Below are 17,325 nucleotides of genomic sequence, written 5' to 3'. Positions count from 1 at the left end.
GGGGTGATGGGGGGGTGAGGGGAAAGGCTGGCGCTGGACAAGACGTCCGCTCTGGACACTGAGAAGGGTCAGAAGAGCAGTGTGATGGCTGGTCCATGTACTGCTTTTTTGGAGACGGGAGGATTTATGCATCCGTCTGTACCCCAGGGGTACCCCACGCCTGCAGCTCTGCAGAGAAGCAGCAGGTCGTTGTCCCCTTCCGTGTCCCCTGAGGAGAGAGCCAGACATCCCTTCTGCCGTGGGACTGCGGGCTGAGGATGGGACAAAACCTCGACTCCTCTCCCATTTTTGGGTTTTCCTTTTGCTCTCTTGTTTGCCGTGGTGCGTTTCCTGGGGCTGTGTGCTGTCAGGATGCCTTGGGGTCAAGAGCCAGGGCTGGGGCCGGGCACGGCGTTGCTGGCAGAGATGGGGTGACTGTGCTGCATCGCCTGCACCCCACAAGTGTGGGGGGAGCTGGGGGAGGTGGACTCGCACCCTGAGCCATGCGATTGGCCCCACTGGGTGCCCTGGCTGAAAATCCTGCGTCACAAGGGTCCTTTTCTCCTGCTGGGCTCGCTGGCAGGACATGCCAGGCGCAGACTCCTCCGGCCAGCCTGCCACGCATTCCCCAGCCCGGGGGAATAGCTGGGATTCTTGCATTTCCTCCCCCAAAATGACACCGGCTGGACCGTGATCTGCAGCGAGCATCGGCAGCTGGCTCCAGGGAGAGGACGGGGTCCCCTGCACAGCAAGAAGCCCCCCAGCCCCACGAGAGGCTCCGTTTCAGTCCCAAGGTGCAAGCACATCCCTGGTGGATTTGCTTTTTGCAGAAGTCCCTGGGTGCTGGGGCAGCTCTGCAAGCCCTGGGTTAGGGAGGGAGTCTCCGACATTCCCAGCAGTGCCCACTCACCCGTGTAGTTATTTTCTTAAAGCCCCAGCTCCTGGAGTCACGCCATCCGTGGAGGAGCTTGGCTTTTGCCAAAGGCCTCGCAATTGTGGGCAATGTGGGACGAAGTTTGCAAGGGCGCACAGGGCAGACAAACCCCAAGGTGGGCATGCAAATAAAACCCCCTCATGCCTTTTTTTTCTTTTTTCTTTTTTTTTTTTTTCAGAAAGAGGTTTGGGGGAGAGGATTGATGGAATTGTGCTGTGATTTGCAGGTAGAGCTACTGCATTTCCTCGGAGCTTGGGCTGAGCCCCGACACATTGCAGGGCTTCCCAGCTCCCACTAAGGGCTGGTAAAAGCCCTCGAGCGAAGGGGGCTCCCGGGGAGCGGGGTCCTTGCGGGGACCTGCTCTGGCCCCCAGCCTTTGGAGGTGAGATGACCCGTCTGTTCCCTGCAGCAGGATCAAGGGATGAGCCTAGGGTCAAGTGTAGGGATTTACATCCAACCATGAGCGATCACTGGCATTTTTAGCAGGAAATGAGATGAAATGATGAGAGTGAGTGAAGATGCTTGCAACAGCATGGGGGTGTTTCCTTGAGAGTGCTGCCCCGGGGGTGTGGGTGGGAGGGGCTGGTGGAGGGGAGCCGGGGGCAGAGTGGGGTGGTCCGGGACTCCTTGGGGCTGCTCGGCTCTCAGACCCCCCCCTTGCGCCGTGTACTTGGTGGAAAGCGCAGGGCAAGCGATGGCAGTGGTGTCTCTGTTGCCACCCTCTACCTCTTGCAGCTCTTCAGCCTCTTCTTCCTCCTCCTCTGGCTCTCCCCGCTGGGATGTTTCCAGGTTGCACGAAAACCCTGTGGGCCAGCTGAGCTGAGGAGTTGGAGAGTGCGACCTCCATCAGGACCAGCTCTCTCCGAGGGATCTCTGCCCCGATCCGTACAGCTTTGGGAAGCTCTGGCCTCGGGTTTTGGCTTTGCAGCTCCCGGTGCCGCTGTGCCCCAGGGCGGGTGTGTGGAGGGCAGGAGGGACCGGTCTGAGCATCACTCCCCTCTTGTGTTCGGAGGTCCTGACACCAGAGCTGCACTGAGGTCAGCCTCTCTCCATCCCTCTGGGCACCCCACCCAGGGAGGAGGGAGCCATGCTCGGGGTCACCCATGCTGGGGCTCCCCTGCTCAGGTGGGCTTCTCACCATGGCGTGTTTGGGCTTGCAATGGCACATGGTGGCATCTCAACAGAGTGTCTGTAAAATGGGTGCAAAAATGTGGCTGCCTCAGGGCTATCAATTCAGTGGTACCCAGCCCTGAAGATGCATCTTGTAGGGCCCCCAGGTCACCCCACCTGCGGCGGAGGTGGGTGCAGGGGTGGCAGAGAGGGGGCAAATCCCCCCGCTTTTGGGGTCGTGAACAACTTGGGACGCTGAAGAGCTGCTCTCTAACCCCCTCCTGCCCCAGAACTGGGGACCTCGGTAGAAAAAAATCCACCCCTGGGGCGGCCGGGGAGGAAGGAGCAGGGCTCCCGGCAGAGGAGCAGGTGCTGAAGGGTTAACGGGGAGTGTTTGCAGCCGGTCCCTTGTCACCAAGGAGAAGGGAACAGCACTTGGGAAGGAAACAAAACACCCACTGCCCAGGAGGGTGATTTCCTTTCCCCACGCTGCAGTACAGCCCTTGGACCCTGAGAAGGGCTCCCGGCACCGGGAGGACGGCGTCACCGTGCCGGGTGGCAGAGAGCAAGTGGCAGCAGGTGAGCATGGCTGCTGGGGAGGTGGGCTGGGGACACGGCCCAGGGCAGCTCCCCATGTCCCCATCATCACCCATGTCCCCGTCACCCATGTCCCCATCACCCCTTTCCCTCGGTCTCCTCCCAGTCTTATGGCAAAATGTGGGGGACGCCGGGTGCTGCGGTGCGGAGCATCCGTCCCTACCAGTCCAGCGAGCAGTACCTCTACGCCATGAAGGAGGACTTGGCCGAGTGGCTGAAGGAGCTGTACGACCTAGACATCGAGGTGGGCACCTTCCTGGAGGTGCTGGAGACGGGGGCCGTGCTCTGCTCCCACGCCAACAACGTCACCCACGTGGCCGAGGAGTTTGCCCGCGCCTGCCCCGGCGTGGCCCGCCACCTCCGCCTGCCCACCGCCGGCGTTGCCTGCAACCTCACGGCACAGCCGGGCACCTTCCAGGCCAGGGACAACATCTCCAACTTCATCCAGTGGTGCAGGAAGGAGATGGATATTAAAGGTAGGATGTTGGGCTCCAGCTGCCCCGTGTCCCTGTGTGCAATTCCCCTCCAGCTGCTCCTGGCATCACCCCGGGTGCTTCCCCGTGTGTCCCCCAAAGCCGGTGCCCACCCCGGCATCGGGCAGCACCGTGAACACAAGAAACCCCTGAGCTGGGATTTCTTGCACAAGCTCCTCTGGGCTCGGCAGCAGCTTTGCAGGGTGCTGGCACGCGGCGGGTGTGTTCGCTTGGGCGCAAATATGCGCTGGGGGGATGGAAATGGGAAGGGCGTATGCTGCAGCGTGGCCCTGCCATGCACGGCACGATCTCGGCCGTAAGGACATCAGGAGCGGTCCTGGCTCTGAACAAAGGGTCTGTCACCCTGTCCCCACCACCAGCGGGTGCCCAGGAAGGGCATGGGATTGGGGTGACACATCCTCAGTGCACTCAGCCACTGGGTTTTGTGGCTTTGGGATGCCATGAAACAGCCGTAGTGCCTTTGCATGTAGATGCCCAAGGGGAAGTCTCTTCCTCCGTTGATTTATCCCAACTCTTGTTGGACCCAACCACATCCTAGCGGGATGGCTCCAGGGAATAACATCCCTTAGGGCGGGTTTTGACTCCGCCTGTGCCCCCCGTCCCCTTTGTCCCCATCCACACGTGCCTGCCCTGGCTCAGCCCAGCCCTGCCCTGCCCCAGACGTCCTGATGTTCGAGACGGAAGACCTGGTGCTGAGGAAGAACGAGAAGAACTTCGTGCTGTGCCTGCTGGAGCTGGCACGCCGTGCTGCCCGCTTCGGCATGCGTGCCCCGACCCTTGTGCAGATGGAGGAGGAGATCGAGGAGGAGCTCCGCCAGGAGCTGGACCTGCCACCCGCAGACACCCCCCTGCCCCGGCCCCCCAGGAAACCACGGGACCTCCACAACCTCGACCAGATGGTATGGAGGGGCATGGAGCAGGATGGGGATGGGGATGGAGATAGGGATGGCCGCCCCAGGACCTTTCCCAGGAGCCCTGGTGAGGACCCTTCCCTGCTGCCCGCAGGTCCAGCACCTGGTGAGCCGCTGTACCTGCCCCGTCCAGTTCCCCATGATCAAGATATCCGAAGGGAAATACCGCGTGGGCGACTCTGACACCCTCATCTTTGTCCGGGTGAGTCTGCTTCGCCCCGTGCTTTTTGGGCACAGGCACCAGGAATCCTGCTCTGCTGCCGTGAAGCCTCTTCCGTAATCCATCCCCCAAATGAGGCCAAGGTGGGGTTTTTGACTGTTATCCCCAAAGCAGGGCAGCAGGGAAGCTCGGCCCTGCGGTACGTGTTTGCATGGACGTAACCATCCACGTGTATGGCACAAAAGCTGCCGTCCCACGCCAAGCCAGAGCCAGGTCTTACCCAGCGGTGGGAACGCTGGGATGCTCTGTCCCTGCCTGGATCCGTCCCTAAGCCTGGCCTTCCCAAAGGGCTCAGCACATGACGGTGGAGAGGCGTTCCCAAAAGGCTCCCCACTCTCCCTGGGGTGATGAAACGTGCCTGTTGGGATGGCAGCAGGAGCTGAGACCCTCCCTGCCTCGGTGGTGCTGAGCCGGGGATGAAGCTGTCCTTTGGGAGACCTGGTGGCACTTAGATCAAGCCCACGGCTCTTGAAGCCTGGCTGGGCGTGCCACCCCCCCGGCTGCTTAAAAAGAGGAGGGGGTCCCGCGGGTGCATCGCATGCACCCCTCCGGGCCTCACGGCACGTGGCGTACCGTGCAGATCCTGCGGGAGCACGTCATGGTGCGGGTCGGGGGCGGCTGGGACACGCTGGAGCACTACCTGGACAAGCACGACCCGTGCCGCTGCACCTCGCTCTGTGAGTCCCTGCGTCCCCAAACCCCCTGGCTGGGGTGAGGGGGGGGGTCCGTTGTGGGTCTCACTGCTTCTGGGGCCGTTTGCAGGAGCGGGAGGCTTCGTTACCGCGATGCCTCCTTGCTTTGCTGGGGAACGTCTGGTTTTGGGGGACTCTCTTTGGCTTTGGTGGCCACTAGAGGTCACGGCAGACTTTTGGATGGAGCCGGACCCCAAAAGCCCCTTTGCAGGGAGCGCAGGGCTGCACCAGCATCCCCGGGGAGCTGGATGGTGAGCGATGGCTGGGTGGGCTGCACCCGGGAGTGGGTGCAACGGACAGGGGTGCTGAACCCCCTCCCCCCCCCCCCCCCGTTTTCCCCGCAGCTCACAAACAAGCCTGGAAAACCAGGACCCCCCAGCAGCAAGTGCAGCATGAGGTCTGGCTGTGCCCGGGCTCGAAGGCAGCCGCCCGCAGCCAGCCCCAGCCCGTGCTGCTGGTCAGCCGCTCGCAGAGCCCCCTGCCCCCCGTCGCCTGGGGGTCCCGTGTCCCTCCCGGCCCCCGGCCCCCTGCCACCCCCTCACCGGAGGGCTCGGGTCACCCACGGGGTGCCAGCCCTCGCCGGGAGCCGGCACAGGCCCGGAGGGTCCCTTCGGGCAGGTAAGAGGTGCAGCGGTGCTTCGTGCCCCAAACCACCTGGTTTCCGAACGATTTTTCTCACGTCCCTGAACTGTTTTTTCCCCTCCCTTCCAGAGGTGCCCAGCACCAGGCTGGATGGAGGGGAGAAGCAGCAGCCCCCCGGCCCCTCTCCACTCTCTCTCCTTGCAGGACGCGGGAGCCACCGGCTACCCCTTCGGGGACGCAGCCGCCACCATCCCGGTCACCCGCTCGACCCGGCTCCCCTGGCCGTGGGGCCACGTGCCGGGCACCCACCCCTTCCCGGCTGGCCCCTGGCACGCAGGACAGCGTGGGGGTGCCCAAGGCGCCGCGTGGGAGCACCCCGGGGAAAACCCCTACGGCACCAACACGGGGCAGGGCCACGGCACCCGGCACCCAGCTGACACCGGCACCGCCAAAAAGCACCCAGCAAGGAGGCAAATCATCTGTGGTGGCTGCCAGACCGCAGGAAGGGGGGGTCCCCCCCGCAGCGTCACCCCGTGCCCCCAGCCCCACCAAGGTCCGTGCCCCCTCCCTGCGCCAGGATGCCCGGGGAGACTCGCAGAGCCAGAAAAGCCCACGGGAAGGGAGCCGGGGAGCCCTCAGCCGGGGCCAACCGCCCTCACCCCGAAATTCCTCCAGCCAGCCTCCGAAACAGGACGGCAGCGTTAAACCCCCTGTCAAAGCCAGCCCGGCCGTCTGCCGGCCCCCCACCCCTCCGGCCCATCTTGCAGACGGGTGCAAGGGGGGCTGTGCTGCTGGGGGGGGTCCCCAGGGGACCCGGCAGTGCCACCCAGCCCCGAGCCCAAGGGCCGGGGGTGCCGAAGGACCCGAGGTGCCGGCGGATGAACCGGGGGGAGCCTGTGGCCCCGGTGGGGGGAGCGAGGGGCTCCAGGGGTGCTGGGGGCACGCGCAGCCCCCCGGCTACAGCAGGGTGGTGGAGGAGCTCTCCCGCGGGCGGCAGCCCCTGCACCCCGTGGGGCTGGGGAGCTGGGCCCCCAAAATGTCCCCGCAAGCTGCCCCGCAGCCCACCAGCCTCCCGGCCGGGGGGGAAATGGAGGGGCCGGGAGCGGGGGGCCAGACCCCGCGGGGGGCCAGGGCCAGCAACGTCCCCAAGCCCCGGCGGTGCCTGAAGAAACCCGAACGCGTGCCCTCCATCTACAAGCTGAAGCTGCGGCCCAAGGCGCGTCCCCGACGGGACCACAGGCCGGGCAAGCGGCCCTCGCGCATCCCCACCCCGCTGGGGCAGCGCCCACCTGCCCCCCGGGGCCAGCATCGCCCCCCGGGGCCCCCCCGGCACCCCCAGCCCGGCGGCACCCACCCCGGGATCAAGCCCTCGCCGGCCGACAGCGGTGCCTGGCTGACCGAGGACGACGAGGAGGCGTGGGTCTGACCCCCCCACCCCAAATTTCGGTGGGGACTGACCCCTCGCTGGTCCGAAGGCGGGAGCGATGCTGAAGCCGGAGCTGCGGTGCCCGAGGTCGGCGTGGGCAGCGCGATGGATTTGCTCCCAGGCAACTTGGGGGGGTTACTCCCCCTTGCTCTTCGGAGAGGCACCCCCTCCTTCCCCGTGGGGTTTTTTTTGGGCTGGTAATTCTCCTCCTAAACAGGCGGTCTTGTACTGGTTTGGGTGGAAAAATCCGCCCCCAAATTGAGAGAATGGGGCGCTTTCTGCAGGGAAGAGGGGTGTAGCTGGCCCATACGGTGTCCCCCTAAAGTGGGGACACCCCGCACCTGGCATCCAAGTGTGCAAACCATCTCGTACCTCAGTCTTCCCCGTCTGTACAATGGGTCTAATGATCCTCATGTCTTACAGCACCAAGAGCCTTAATGAGTGTTTGAGTTGCTCAGGTCAGGGGGGTGACAGGAGGTGACCCTTGCTGAGCCCCGCGGGCATCCTTAGGGGTGAAGGCGGGAGAGCCGGGGGGGTCGATGGCCACCTGGGCAGTGATGGTCGGGGTGATGACTGTCACCAAGGCTCATTGCAGGCACCGCCGCACTCCCGAGCCTGCAGCCACGGACCCGGCAATGTTGTTTGTGCAATAGAGATATACCAAAGCTCTTCTGTTTCAGCATCTTTTCTGTGTGGGTGGGGAGGGAGAGAGGATAATCCTGATGGGGGGTCATGGCTGGAGAAGGGAACTCCTGCTGCTGGTCTGCTATCTGTGTGCACAGTAAACGTCCCTCTGAGAGCCCCTGGGGGCCAGAAGACCCCGTCTTCCAAGAGAGGATGAAGCCAGACCCACAGCCCTGCAGAGAAGCAACAAAGGCGAGCGCCAGGGCCCTGTGGATGCAAAAAAAGACTCCTTTTGCAGGGGAGAAACAAATTCCCCCATCCTGGACCATTGCCTCCCGCAGAAGGGCTGCGAGAGTGGCAGCGGGGCAGCGAGCAATCTGGTGCCAGGGGCAAAGAGCAGCGAGGCGGGTACAGAACAAGGGGGGACAGACCTGATTTTTAATTGGATTTCAAAGAAGGGGGTCCAGGGCGTTACAGGCGGTGTAGACACCTCAGGAATCTCCGACAAGAAGTCCAGGGGGGAAAGGAAAGCCAAGTTCAGGCAACCGGAACACTCACCGGGGCAGGAGGAGGAGGAGGAGAGAGAAGCATCCTCGCCGGGGCTGGACCGAACCCAGGCATCGCCTCCTGTGGCACCACGTGCACGGGGGCAGAAGCCCGGCGCTGCCCTGGGACGGTGCTGGGGACAGCCTCAGCCTCTCCCAGGCTCAGGAGCAGGTTATTTCTAGCAGGACCAGGGTGGCGTTGGGCGAGCGGTAACACTTTGTACTAAGGGCGTGAGCAGGGGCAAGGCGCGGGTCGGATGTAGCTGCTGCTGTGCTCCTGGCTGCTCTGGTCCCGGCGAGCCTGGCCGTGTGCCGGACCTCCCTGTCCCGGTTTCCCTGCCTGTACCCGGCGGGTACCACCGCCTACCCCCTCCTGAGCTCTTGGGAAAGTAGCTCTTTGTAGCCCTCTTTTTTTCTTGGGAGCTGGGAAATGCTGTGGAAGCAGTGAGAGTTATTATTACTAATATAACTTTCTCTGTCTATAAAGTACAATAGAATATAACAATTATATTTATAACATTTTTTTTTCCAAAATACTAAACAGATGCTATAAAAACCTGTAACTAATTGTGCTATAAACTGCAGGCTACAGGGTTATAACAAACAATGTATTGGCTTAGTCGTTGATATGTGTACGTTGGAGCACTTTATAAATGCTTTATTATTAGCATTTACCAAGGAGTTTCCTTCTCAAACAATTTGGAGGGATAAAGCTAGCCAGAGACCGATAACGTGGACTTACACGTGTTAATAAATCCTGACGAGATGAGGTCGGGGGGGGGCCGGTGGCAAAGCCCGGTAGGTTTGCCGTGAAGGCGAGGGATGGAGATGAGTGCCGCTGCCCTTCCCCAGCCGGGGCTTTCGCAGCCACCTGAGATGGACCCGTGTCCCCCCATCACCTTTCCTCTTTTTTTCCCTATTTTTTTTGGAGCAAGGGGAACAGGGTTTGGTTCCCGAAGTGGCTGCTGGGGGTGGGAAGGGAGGAGCAGGGTGAGCCCCGACCCCCCCGGCACTGGGGCTGCAGGGCAGTGCACGGCCCCGGCAGCGGGGACAGGGCGGTGAAACGCACCGTGCCGGAGCTCAGCTGGACCTACTCTTAATAGAAAGTGTTACCGAGAGCACAGCGGTGCTTCTGTCGGATGGAAACCTGGCCGTGGAGGAAGACACGGGGCTGGCATCCTTTTGCTGAATACCTGCATCCCCTCGTTACACCAGAAATCACTGAGATGGTTTTGCCGGAGGATGGACCAGCCTCAGCCTCAGCCCCTGCCTCGGGGGGCGAGGCGTTTCCCCGGGTCTCACAGGGAGCAGGCAAGCAGGAGGAACCACGACGCCCTCGGCCTCTTGCTCGCCCCTCGCCAGCACGCCGCCCCGACACCGTTTGCTAATGCAGGCTGTGCTTTGCCACCTGCCCTGCAGGACAAGACGCAGCAAGTCTGGTGTAAAAACAAGCCAGAAGATCAAAAAAGAATAAAAAAAAAAAAAAAATAGGGGCCTCACTTTCCTATTAGGGACGTGAACAGAATTACGAAAAAAACCAAACTAGGAACGCAACTGGAAATGCAACTCCAGCTCCCTATTGCTTCGGAGGCTGCTTTCGCACCGTCGCCGTCTCACGTGGATGGAGGCGAGCGTCACCGTGGGAAAGCCTGGCGTGGGTCGGACCCACCTCACTGCGCTGCTGGTGGGGTGTGATGGCGCGGGGGAACCGCCCGCCTGCCCGGGGGATGCCGGGGGTTTGGGTCGGAGCCGTGCAAAGCCGGTCGCCCGCTGAGCCCGGGACGCGAGGTAGCGGAGGGGTGACCTGCCCGGCAAGGAGTGTTTCGAGATTATTTGGTGTTCAACAGGCTGGTGGGGGAGGAGAAGCCTTCCTCGGCTGCGCCGGAGCAGAACGGGGACTCAAAGCCCTGGGGAAGCAGCACCCGGAACCCTGGGGGGATGTAAGGGGCAGGATGGGGGCTTTTTTTTTTTTTTTTTTCTTTCCCCCTTTCTTGCTTTCATCCAGAAATTCTGCCTGGAAATCTGACCCAACCCAGCCAAAAGAGAGCCTGTGTAACCTGGCCTCTTGCCGGAGGCTGCTCTGCCCTCCGAGGGGAGAAACCCCAGCTCCGTGGGGAGGAGAACGGGACGCCCGGCTCCACCGTGCCCCGGCGATGGAGCCACCCCCGATGCGATGGAGCCAGCCCCGGCACATCGGGCCACAGGCGCCGGGCAATTTTCTTCCAGGGGGCAGGTGACGGCGGCAGCGGCAAGCGTTGCCCCTGCGATGCCGGGGCAGGAGCCGGCAAGGACGGACCCGACAGCCAACCTCTGGGCACCATCTGAGGCATCTCCTCCACCCCCCCGGTGCCACGCAGCGTTTCAGGAACGGCGGAGACACAAACCCCCCGGGACGGCTTTGGCCCTGAGCGCCGGAGGCTCGGGGAGGGCTCGGGGGTTTAGCCGAGGTCCTCCCTCACCCCTTGCTACCTCCAGGCAGCCCGGCTGCCCACCCGCTCCGACCCGCCGGCGGCCACCACATCACCCTGCCCAGCAGCACCCAAGGTGCACTGTCCCCAAATGTCACCACAGGGTGCCAGCGCCGGTGGGGAAGCGAACCCCGAGGTGTCTCCGGCACAGCTCCCACCACGGCATCACCCCTGCCGAGAGCAGCGACGCCAGCGCTCGCCGGGGAGCCGCGGTCCCCGAGGACGGGTGGCCGCGGGGGCATGGCCGGGGGGGTCCGTTGGGGCAGGGGGGGGCTCACATGATGGTGCATCGGTTCCTGCGCAGGGCACCCTGGAAGCGGATGGTGGTGTGGACGTGCTTGCAGCGGGCGCAGCCCACGCTCTTCAGGAGCTCGCTGAAGAGCAGCAGGATGTGCCAGTTGTACTTGGCCGAGCACTCGATGTAGCCGCACTTCCACGTCTTCTTCACCAGGTTGGAGACGTTCCAGCGCGGGATCACCCGGCCCCGCTGCAGGTCCCGCTTGTTGCCCACGATGATGATGGGCGTCTCCGAAGTGCCGATGACCCTGGGGAGGGCGAGCGGTGAAGGAGGACAGAAGGGGACGGGGCACAGTGCAACGACGGACCGGCCCACGGACCCCAGCCCATCCCAAACCAGCACTTGGCTTTGGCTTGCCAAGGGGGACGTGCCTCCTCTTGGCCTGTCCCCTTGTCCCTCTTTGTGGCCAGCCACCCGGCGTGCCAGCCCCAGTTGCCTTCCCAGGGATGGCTGCCCTCGCCCACAGGGGATACCTGCCCGGGCTCCTGCTCCTTCTCCTGCCCTCGGGTCCAGTTTTCCTTTTGCTTTTAGGCTCCCAGCCCTGCAAAGGGGCTTTGCCCCAGTCTCTAATATCTCATCTCCAATGTCAAGGGCAGGGGAGCGCTGGGGCAAGCCGTACCGCCCCGCTGGGAGCCGCGGGGATACGCACCCATTGGCGAAGCGGTCCCTTACCTTGTTTCCAGGATCTGCTGGCGGATGGTTTTGATGTACTCGAAGCTGTCAAAGCAACAGATGTCATAGACCAGGATGTAGGCATGGACGCTCCGGAGCCCCCTGCAACACACGTCCGCCCACTCCTGCAAGGTGCAGAGAGGGATCAATCCTGGCTCAGCCCTATCGCCGTGCCCGGGGGATGCCCCACACTGCTCCAGGGCCGGGCACACCACGGAGGCTGCTACGCCGGCAGGTAGCAAGGGGACCACACCCTCTCCAGCCCCGACGCCCAGCACCCAGCTCACCTCTGCTCTGCCCCGACCTCTCCCCGCGATGGCTGCGTCTGCCCCCCGCGGCCCTTCAGCCATCCCCCCGCATCCCTGGAGACCCCTTATCCCCCTCGTTAATCCAGAGGGGAGAGAAAGGGACCTGTCAGCCCCAATTCCTCTCTTGAGCAAGGATTACAGCCTGCCTAACACCTGCCTAATGCACGGTGGTCCGGAGGTGAGCTGGGAGCAGGACTGAACGCAACCCCCTGCCCTGGATGTAAAAGCTTCACCCTCCAGAGCTGCTAATTAGGTGTCTTAATTAGTGTTGCACCCTGGTTTTCGGGCAGGGTGGGTGAGGAGGACGCTGAGGGTTGAGTGGGGCTCAGCCTGGCCCCGGCTCCATGGGGCTGGGGGCGATGGACCAGCAGCTTCGTGGGTCAGAGTGGGAAGGTGACGGCAGGGCTCTTTGGAGGGGACATGGGGACAGGAGAGGAGCAGCAGCTGCTCGGGAGGGGGGTCTGCAAGAGCGAGATCGGGAGCCGGGGCAGAGGCAGTCGGGGGTGGCCTCTCCACGGCCAAAATTTGGAGCTGTAAGAAATACATGTTGTTAGGAAAGCTTTGGGTTTCCAGGAATAACAGGATTTTGTTTTTTCCATGCCATAGGAGTGAAAATCTGCCCCGCTTCCAGCCGCTGTCCCAGGCCAGCAGTGGTGCCGAGGCTGCAGAGACACCGGGGAACGGCCGCCTGTGCGGGCAGCACCACAAACCCTCCCGAGTGCCGCGGGAGAGGAGAAAGCTGCGCCGAGGAGGAAAGGCATCACTTCTCCCCGAGCAAACCTCTTCGGTACCGTGAATCCCTTTCTGAGTTTATCATCGGAATGAGGCAAAACGAGAAGACCTAGGACCGAAGGAAACTGGGAGAAGGAAAGGTTTGGGGTGCGGGTTGGTCTCCGTTGCAGACTGCAGCATAGGAAGGAGCTGGGAGCGAGCAGCAGGACACAGCCCCTGTCCCGTCCACGGAGGGGAGGAGATGATGTGTAGCTCCGGGGTATCAGGGAGATGCAGGCAGATGAAGCGGCAGTGTCTCAGGTTTCTCTGAGTCCTGATACACCTGGGAGATTAATAAATTGCAGCTCTTTCACCACGCTGGGGTGCAGCTTGCCCTGGCGCCGGGTCGTCGGGGTGGTTTTCCCCACGCGAGGCAGGTTTCCCGGGATGCTCGGGGCTGGAGGAGGGTTGTGCTGCGCATCCCGCCTGGCTCCATGCAGGAACGGGACGCAGGGAGCCGCCAGCCCCGGCTCCTCTCCCAGGACATCGCTGCAGGGCTGCTGCTCCCAGGCACGGAGCAGAGCCCGGTGATGCTTCCCAGCAGACAGAGCCCTATCCCCCACCGCGGTCCTCTCCGTTCCCCTCGGAGCCATCCCTCTGACCATCCTCTCTTCCCTGGAAACCTCCATCTGTTCCCACCGGCCGCCTCCTCTTGAGCACAGCGAGGCAGGGAGTTAATCGAGTATGTTAGTGTCGGCTGCCGTGTCAATAAATTACCCTTTGCTATTTCGGGCTGTCTCTCGCGCTGACCTTTCGTTCCCTGCACACGCCGATTAATTTTTAAACCTCCTCCTCACCCCTGGAGCGCTCACCTCGCCTCCTGCCTGACGGCACAGGGGAAACGTGGAGCACTACGACGCCCCTATAACCCCATCCCCGCCGGGCATGGGAGCAATGTAATTATATTGACCAAAAATACAAGAGAGCCCAGCTCCTGCGGAGGTGCCCCACGGGTGGCATTGCCCTCTGGCGTGGCTGTGGCCACGGCCGGGCACCTCCAGTTCCTTTCTTCGCTGCGGTGGCACAACTTGTGCCCCTGGGACGGGGCTATGGCACGAGGTTAAAATCCCCTTTTCCCCCATTAAAGCCACCTGAAGCGGTCAGCACTGGTGGCAACGCTTTCCAACCCCACGCTGCCTTTTCAGGCTGTTTTGGAAGCACCTGAGAGCGCTGGGGGTTTGAGGAGGAGCTGGTGGGCTCAGCGCTCCGGGGACGAGCCCAGGCAATGCTGGGGGGGTGACGGCCACCCTGGGAGGGGACAAGCAGCCCCGCTCCGTCTGGCTTGGGCAGTGGGTGCATCGGGGTCTGGCTCTCCAGGAACCCCTGGTTTTCACCCAAATTCTCTGGCCACGCTCCCCCAGCTCTTTGCTGGCACCAGCTCTGACAGCCATGGAACTGGATCCCAGTGCTCCGGGATCCACCGCCCAGCTGGATGGGGCTGCGGGCATCGCCAGAGCCACGGTCCTCGGCGTGGGACACCGTCCCTCCTGCGTTTGCCGTCATTTTAGGTGAAAAAGCTTTAAAAGACACTTTATCCTGGGCCTGCTCAGCCAGTAGCCATGAGGATGCGATCCCTCGCACTGGCTTTTAGCAAGCAAACCCCGATGCGGAGGGAGAAGCATCCCCCGAAGAGGAGGAACTGGGACCCCGCAGGGTTATACAGCGAAACCCCGCTGAGGTCACCGGAGACCCCCCAACGTGGGGGTCCCGTCGCACCGAGCCAGGTGCACCCCTACCTGCAGGGTGTTGACGGGGAAGGCGGTGATGGGGGGGAAGTCCATGATCTGCAGGTCGTGGACGTGGCCGTTCATGACAACGGCGGGCAGGTAGACGCGGCGGGCCGTGGTGGGCACGCAGACCTCGCTGAACTCGTTGTAGAGGAACTGCCGGACTATGGCACTCTTGCCCACGCCCTGGGCTCCCAGCACGGCGATCTTGAACGTTGCCACCATGCCGCCGCGCGCCGGCCGCTGCCCTGGTGCTGCCCCCGCGGTGCCGAGGCTGCATATTCCCGCGCAGGGGGCCTCAGCCCCATTCAGGATGCATTTCCCCTCCGGGACAGCCCGTCACTGCAAGGCCAAGGAGAAGCTGGTGAGATCCTAGAGACACCCTGGCAGACCCCTAATCCGTTACTGCTTCAGGTGACATTTCTCCATGCAGGAGCCCGTGGAAAAGGGTTATATCTGCCCTCGGGGAGCAGGAGCATCCCCCAGGGCTGGGCAACATCCCCAGTGGGGGCCTCGGCACTGTGAGACCTCAGGGTCCCCCTCGGAGGCTCCCACCCTGCAGAGCCAAGGAGAGCCAGGATTTGAACGAACTTTATCCCAGGACGGTTCTCACGGGTGCATTCAGCCCTTTTGGCACCAGAGGAAGGAAAGCTCTGGGAAAGGGACTGTCTGCGGCTCAGGGTTTGCCCAGCCCGGCAGCAGCGGGGTCCCGGGCTGTGCTGGGGACTTGTCCCATAGCACCCGTGGGGACCGTCACTGGCTGCTGCATCCCGGTGCTGCCCCAAGCCAGGGAATCCATCTTCCCTCTGCTTGGACAGCCAGAATTGCCTTTTGCTGGGGCAGGGGGGAAAATTGCTCTGCGCCTGCGAGCGACAGCTTTAATGTTTAATTTCAGGCTTTGAGCGGTTTGGCAATTAACTTGATGGAGGCTAATTTCCGTTCCGAGCCAGCTGACGGGGTGAGCCCACAAGCCGCTGGCACACGTGCTGAGGCCGGAGGAGCCCCGGGGCAGGGCCACGCGTGCGGGGGGACACGGGGTGATAACCCCCCCACAAGGATGCGGGAACCAAGTCTGAGGAGCCCAAACGCCCGCTGGCACAGGGTTCCCAACCAGGAGCTGCGATGGAAACAGCAAGGGTGAGGGGCTGGGTCCCACTTTTGCTCGCTCCCATCACTAGGAAGCAGCTTATGCTTCATCCCAAAGTATGGATGCTTTTATCAATTTGTGATGCTCTGATCCATTTTCCCTGAAAACCATCCCCAAAGCACAGGGCAGTGGTCCCTGAGCCGGCAGAAAGCGGCAGGTCCAAACCACCCTGTCCTGCCAGTTTGATAGGGGTTATTTGCCCCGGGGAGAGCCCGGCCGTGGAGGTTCCCGCTGCTGGGTGCCGGGGCGGCTGGGCTTCCCGCAGTCTCCCAAGCTGGGCCATGGCTCTCACACCATCCTCGCCCTCCTCAAACCGGGGCCGAGGGCCGGCAGGGCCTGACCCAGCCCCAGGGCAGCAGGGCGGGTTTGTGCCCAGGGCTGGGGACTATGGCACGCGCTGCTGCCGGGGCCGTCCCCTGGGGTGCTGACTGCCATTGGGGACCCGCTCGCCCCAGCCACGGCGGCGAGAGCATTTCCATGCCACACGCAGGGAAACGGGGGGGGTGCAGGAGCCCCCACGCCTGGCCCTGCCGGGGCCTTTCTCCACCGGCAGAAAGCACTGTCATGGCAAGTCCCGGGGGGCCACTCTGCTGCAGGGACAACCCCGTCCCCACAAACCCTTCCTCCTCGCAGAAGCAACCCCAGCTCCTCTGCGGGGCCGGGGGGTGATGGAGCGACACGGCTGGAGACCCAGCACCCAGGGGGCTGCCCTGAACTGCAGAGCGGCCTGAGCCCTGCCGTGCCACCCCAAAACCCCTGTCCCCCTCCTCGCTGGCACTCGGGGACCATGCACGGGGAAAGCTGGCTCACGGCCCCCAGAAAGCGGGCTTGCACCCTAAAGTGTCAGAGGCCGACCTGACGGCCGCCGGTCCCATGAGCATCTCACGCCCGTGTGCCACCGTGGGAAACTGAGGCGCAGAGGGGAACGCAGCCGGGGCGGCCCCGGGGTGGGGTGGCGGGGCGGGCACCGGCCGGGGGGCCCCAGGCGCTCGGCGCCAGGCCGAGCTGGGCGGGCTGCAGGGCCGGGCGGAGGCTCGCAGGGAGCTCCCGGGAAGGATGCCCCGGCCCCCGGCGCGACCTTGGGCACCCCGCCGCCCCCCGCGTCCGCCGCCCCGCGGGGCCGGGGGCAGCCGGAGGAGCAAGCCCTGACGGCGGCGGGGCGGGGGCGGCACCCCGCACCCCGCACCCCGCCCCGACCCTCCCGGGGGGACGCTCTCGCCGCGGCGGGCAGCGCAGCATCCCCGGCACCGGCCCGCGGCGGGGGGGGTGCTGGGGCTGGAGGAGGCCGGGGGGTGCCGGGGGACACACGCACCCCCCAGGCCGGCGGGGCGGGGGCGGGGGGGGGGGGGCGGGGGGGGAAGCGGGGAGCTCCGCCGCTCAACTTTCGCTGGGGCCCCCCCGGCCCCATTGCCCCGGCCCCGTTGCCCCGGCCAACCCCCCCTCCCTCCCCCCGGCCCTGCCCAGCGGCAACTTTGCCCCCCGGCCCCCCTTCCCGGCGGGGCCCCCCCTACCTTGCAGCGGCGGCCCGGGCCGGCGGCGCCCCGGCGGGCGGCGGAGCCATGCGGCGAGCCCGGCGCGGGGCGGGCGGCCCCGCTGCAGAGCCCCGGCCCGGCCCGGCCCGGCCCCCGCCCGGCGCGGCGCTACCGAGGGGCCGGGCGGCGGCGGCGGGGGGCGCCGGGCGGGGAGCGCGGCCGCCGCTGGGTCGCAAAGCCCGGCCGGGGCACGGCGGGGGGGGGGGGGGGGGGGGGGCAGGCGGGCGGGGGCCGGGGAGCAGGCAGGCAGACGGGCGGTGCTCGGGCAGGCAGGCGGGCAGGCAGCGC

The 17,325-nt window shown here is 64.3% G+C and overlaps 2 protein-coding genes across 11 annotated transcripts; one reads left to right on the top strand and one right to left on the bottom strand.

The window, feature by feature from the left end:
* Window positions 1-25: 25 nt before the first annotated feature.
* On the top strand, window positions 26-7,999 carry GAS2L2 (growth arrest specific 2 like 2). 7 transcript variants are annotated; one of them, XM_075518254.1, is made up of 9 exons: window positions 26-773; window positions 912-1,028; window positions 1,140-1,421; window positions 1,649-3,096; window positions 3,754-4,013; window positions 4,120-4,227; window positions 4,826-4,922; window positions 5,282-5,555; window positions 5,649-7,999. In XM_075518254.1, exons 4-9 carry the CDS (start codon window positions 2,739-2,741, stop codon window positions 6,943-6,945), a joined length of 2,394 nt encoding a protein of 797 aa, XP_075374369.1. In that variant the 5' UTR covers window positions 26-773; window positions 912-1,028; window positions 1,140-1,421; window positions 1,649-2,738; the 3' UTR covers window positions 6,946-7,999. The 7 variants fall into 7 exon arrangements, with proteins under 7 accessions (XP_075374369.1, XP_075374367.1, XP_075374370.1 ...); XM_075518252.1 differs by lacking the exon at window positions 912-1,028 and having other exon boundaries at window positions 1,092-1,421; XM_075518255.1 differs by having other exon boundaries at window positions 26-1,028; window positions 1,140-1,295; window positions 1,703-3,096.
* Window positions 8,000-8,337: 338 nt separating this feature from the next.
* RASL10B (RAS like family 10 member B) lies at window positions 8,338-17,156 on the bottom strand. 4 transcript variants are annotated; one of them, XM_075518262.1, is made up of 5 exons: window positions 17,017-17,156; window positions 14,368-14,700; window positions 11,553-11,597; window positions 10,861-11,127; window positions 8,338-8,547 (listed from the first exon to the last, which is right to left on the bottom strand). In XM_075518262.1, exons 2-5 carry the CDS (start codon window positions 14,581-14,583, stop codon window positions 8,338-8,340), a joined length of 738 nt encoding a protein of 245 aa, XP_075374377.1. In that variant the 5' UTR covers window positions 14,584-14,700; window positions 17,017-17,156. The 4 variants fall into 4 exon arrangements, with proteins under 4 accessions (XP_075374377.1, XP_075374378.1, XP_075374376.1 ...); XM_075518263.1 differs by having other exon boundaries at window positions 8,415-8,547; window positions 11,553-11,677; XM_075518261.1 differs by lacking the exon at window positions 8,338-8,547 and having other exon boundaries at window positions 8,597-11,127.
* Window positions 17,157-17,325: the final 169 nt, after the last annotated feature.

This window comes from Mycteria americana, chromosome 15, assembly GCF_035582795.1.
Source record: "Mycteria americana isolate JAX WOST 10 ecotype Jacksonville Zoo and Gardens chromosome 15, USCA_MyAme_1.0, whole genome shotgun sequence".
Taxonomy (NCBI): Eukaryota; Metazoa; Chordata; class Aves; order Ciconiiformes; family Ciconiidae; genus Mycteria; species Mycteria americana.
Note: the sequence above shows the minus strand (reverse complement) of the source record. Positions and strands in the feature narration are given on the sequence as shown.

Coding starts and splice junctions, on each gene's coding strand:
- GAS2L2 (XM_075518252.1), top strand. CDS start 2,739: ATGTGGGGGACGCCGGGTGCTGCGGTGCGGAGCATCCGTCCCTACCAG. Junction 3,097..3,753: donor GAAGGAGATGGATATTAAAG/GTAGGATGTTGG, acceptor GCCCTGGCTCAG/CCCAGCCCTGCCCTGCCCCA. Junction 4,014..4,119: donor TCCACAACCTCGACCAGATG/GTATGGAGGGGC, acceptor TGCTGCCCGCAG/GTCCAGCACCTGGTGAGCCG.
- RASL10B (XM_075518261.1), bottom strand. CDS start 14,583: ATGGTGGCAACGTTCAAGATCGCCGTGCTGGGAGCCCAGGGCGTGGGC. Junction 11,598..14,367: donor TCCCCGTCAACACCCTGCAG/GTAGGGGTGCAC, acceptor TTGCTTTGACAG/CTTCGAGTACATCAAAACCA. Junction 11,128..11,552: donor CAGCAGATCCTGGAAACAAG/GTAAGGGACCGC, acceptor CGCCCTCCCCAG/GGTCATCGGCACTTCGGAGA.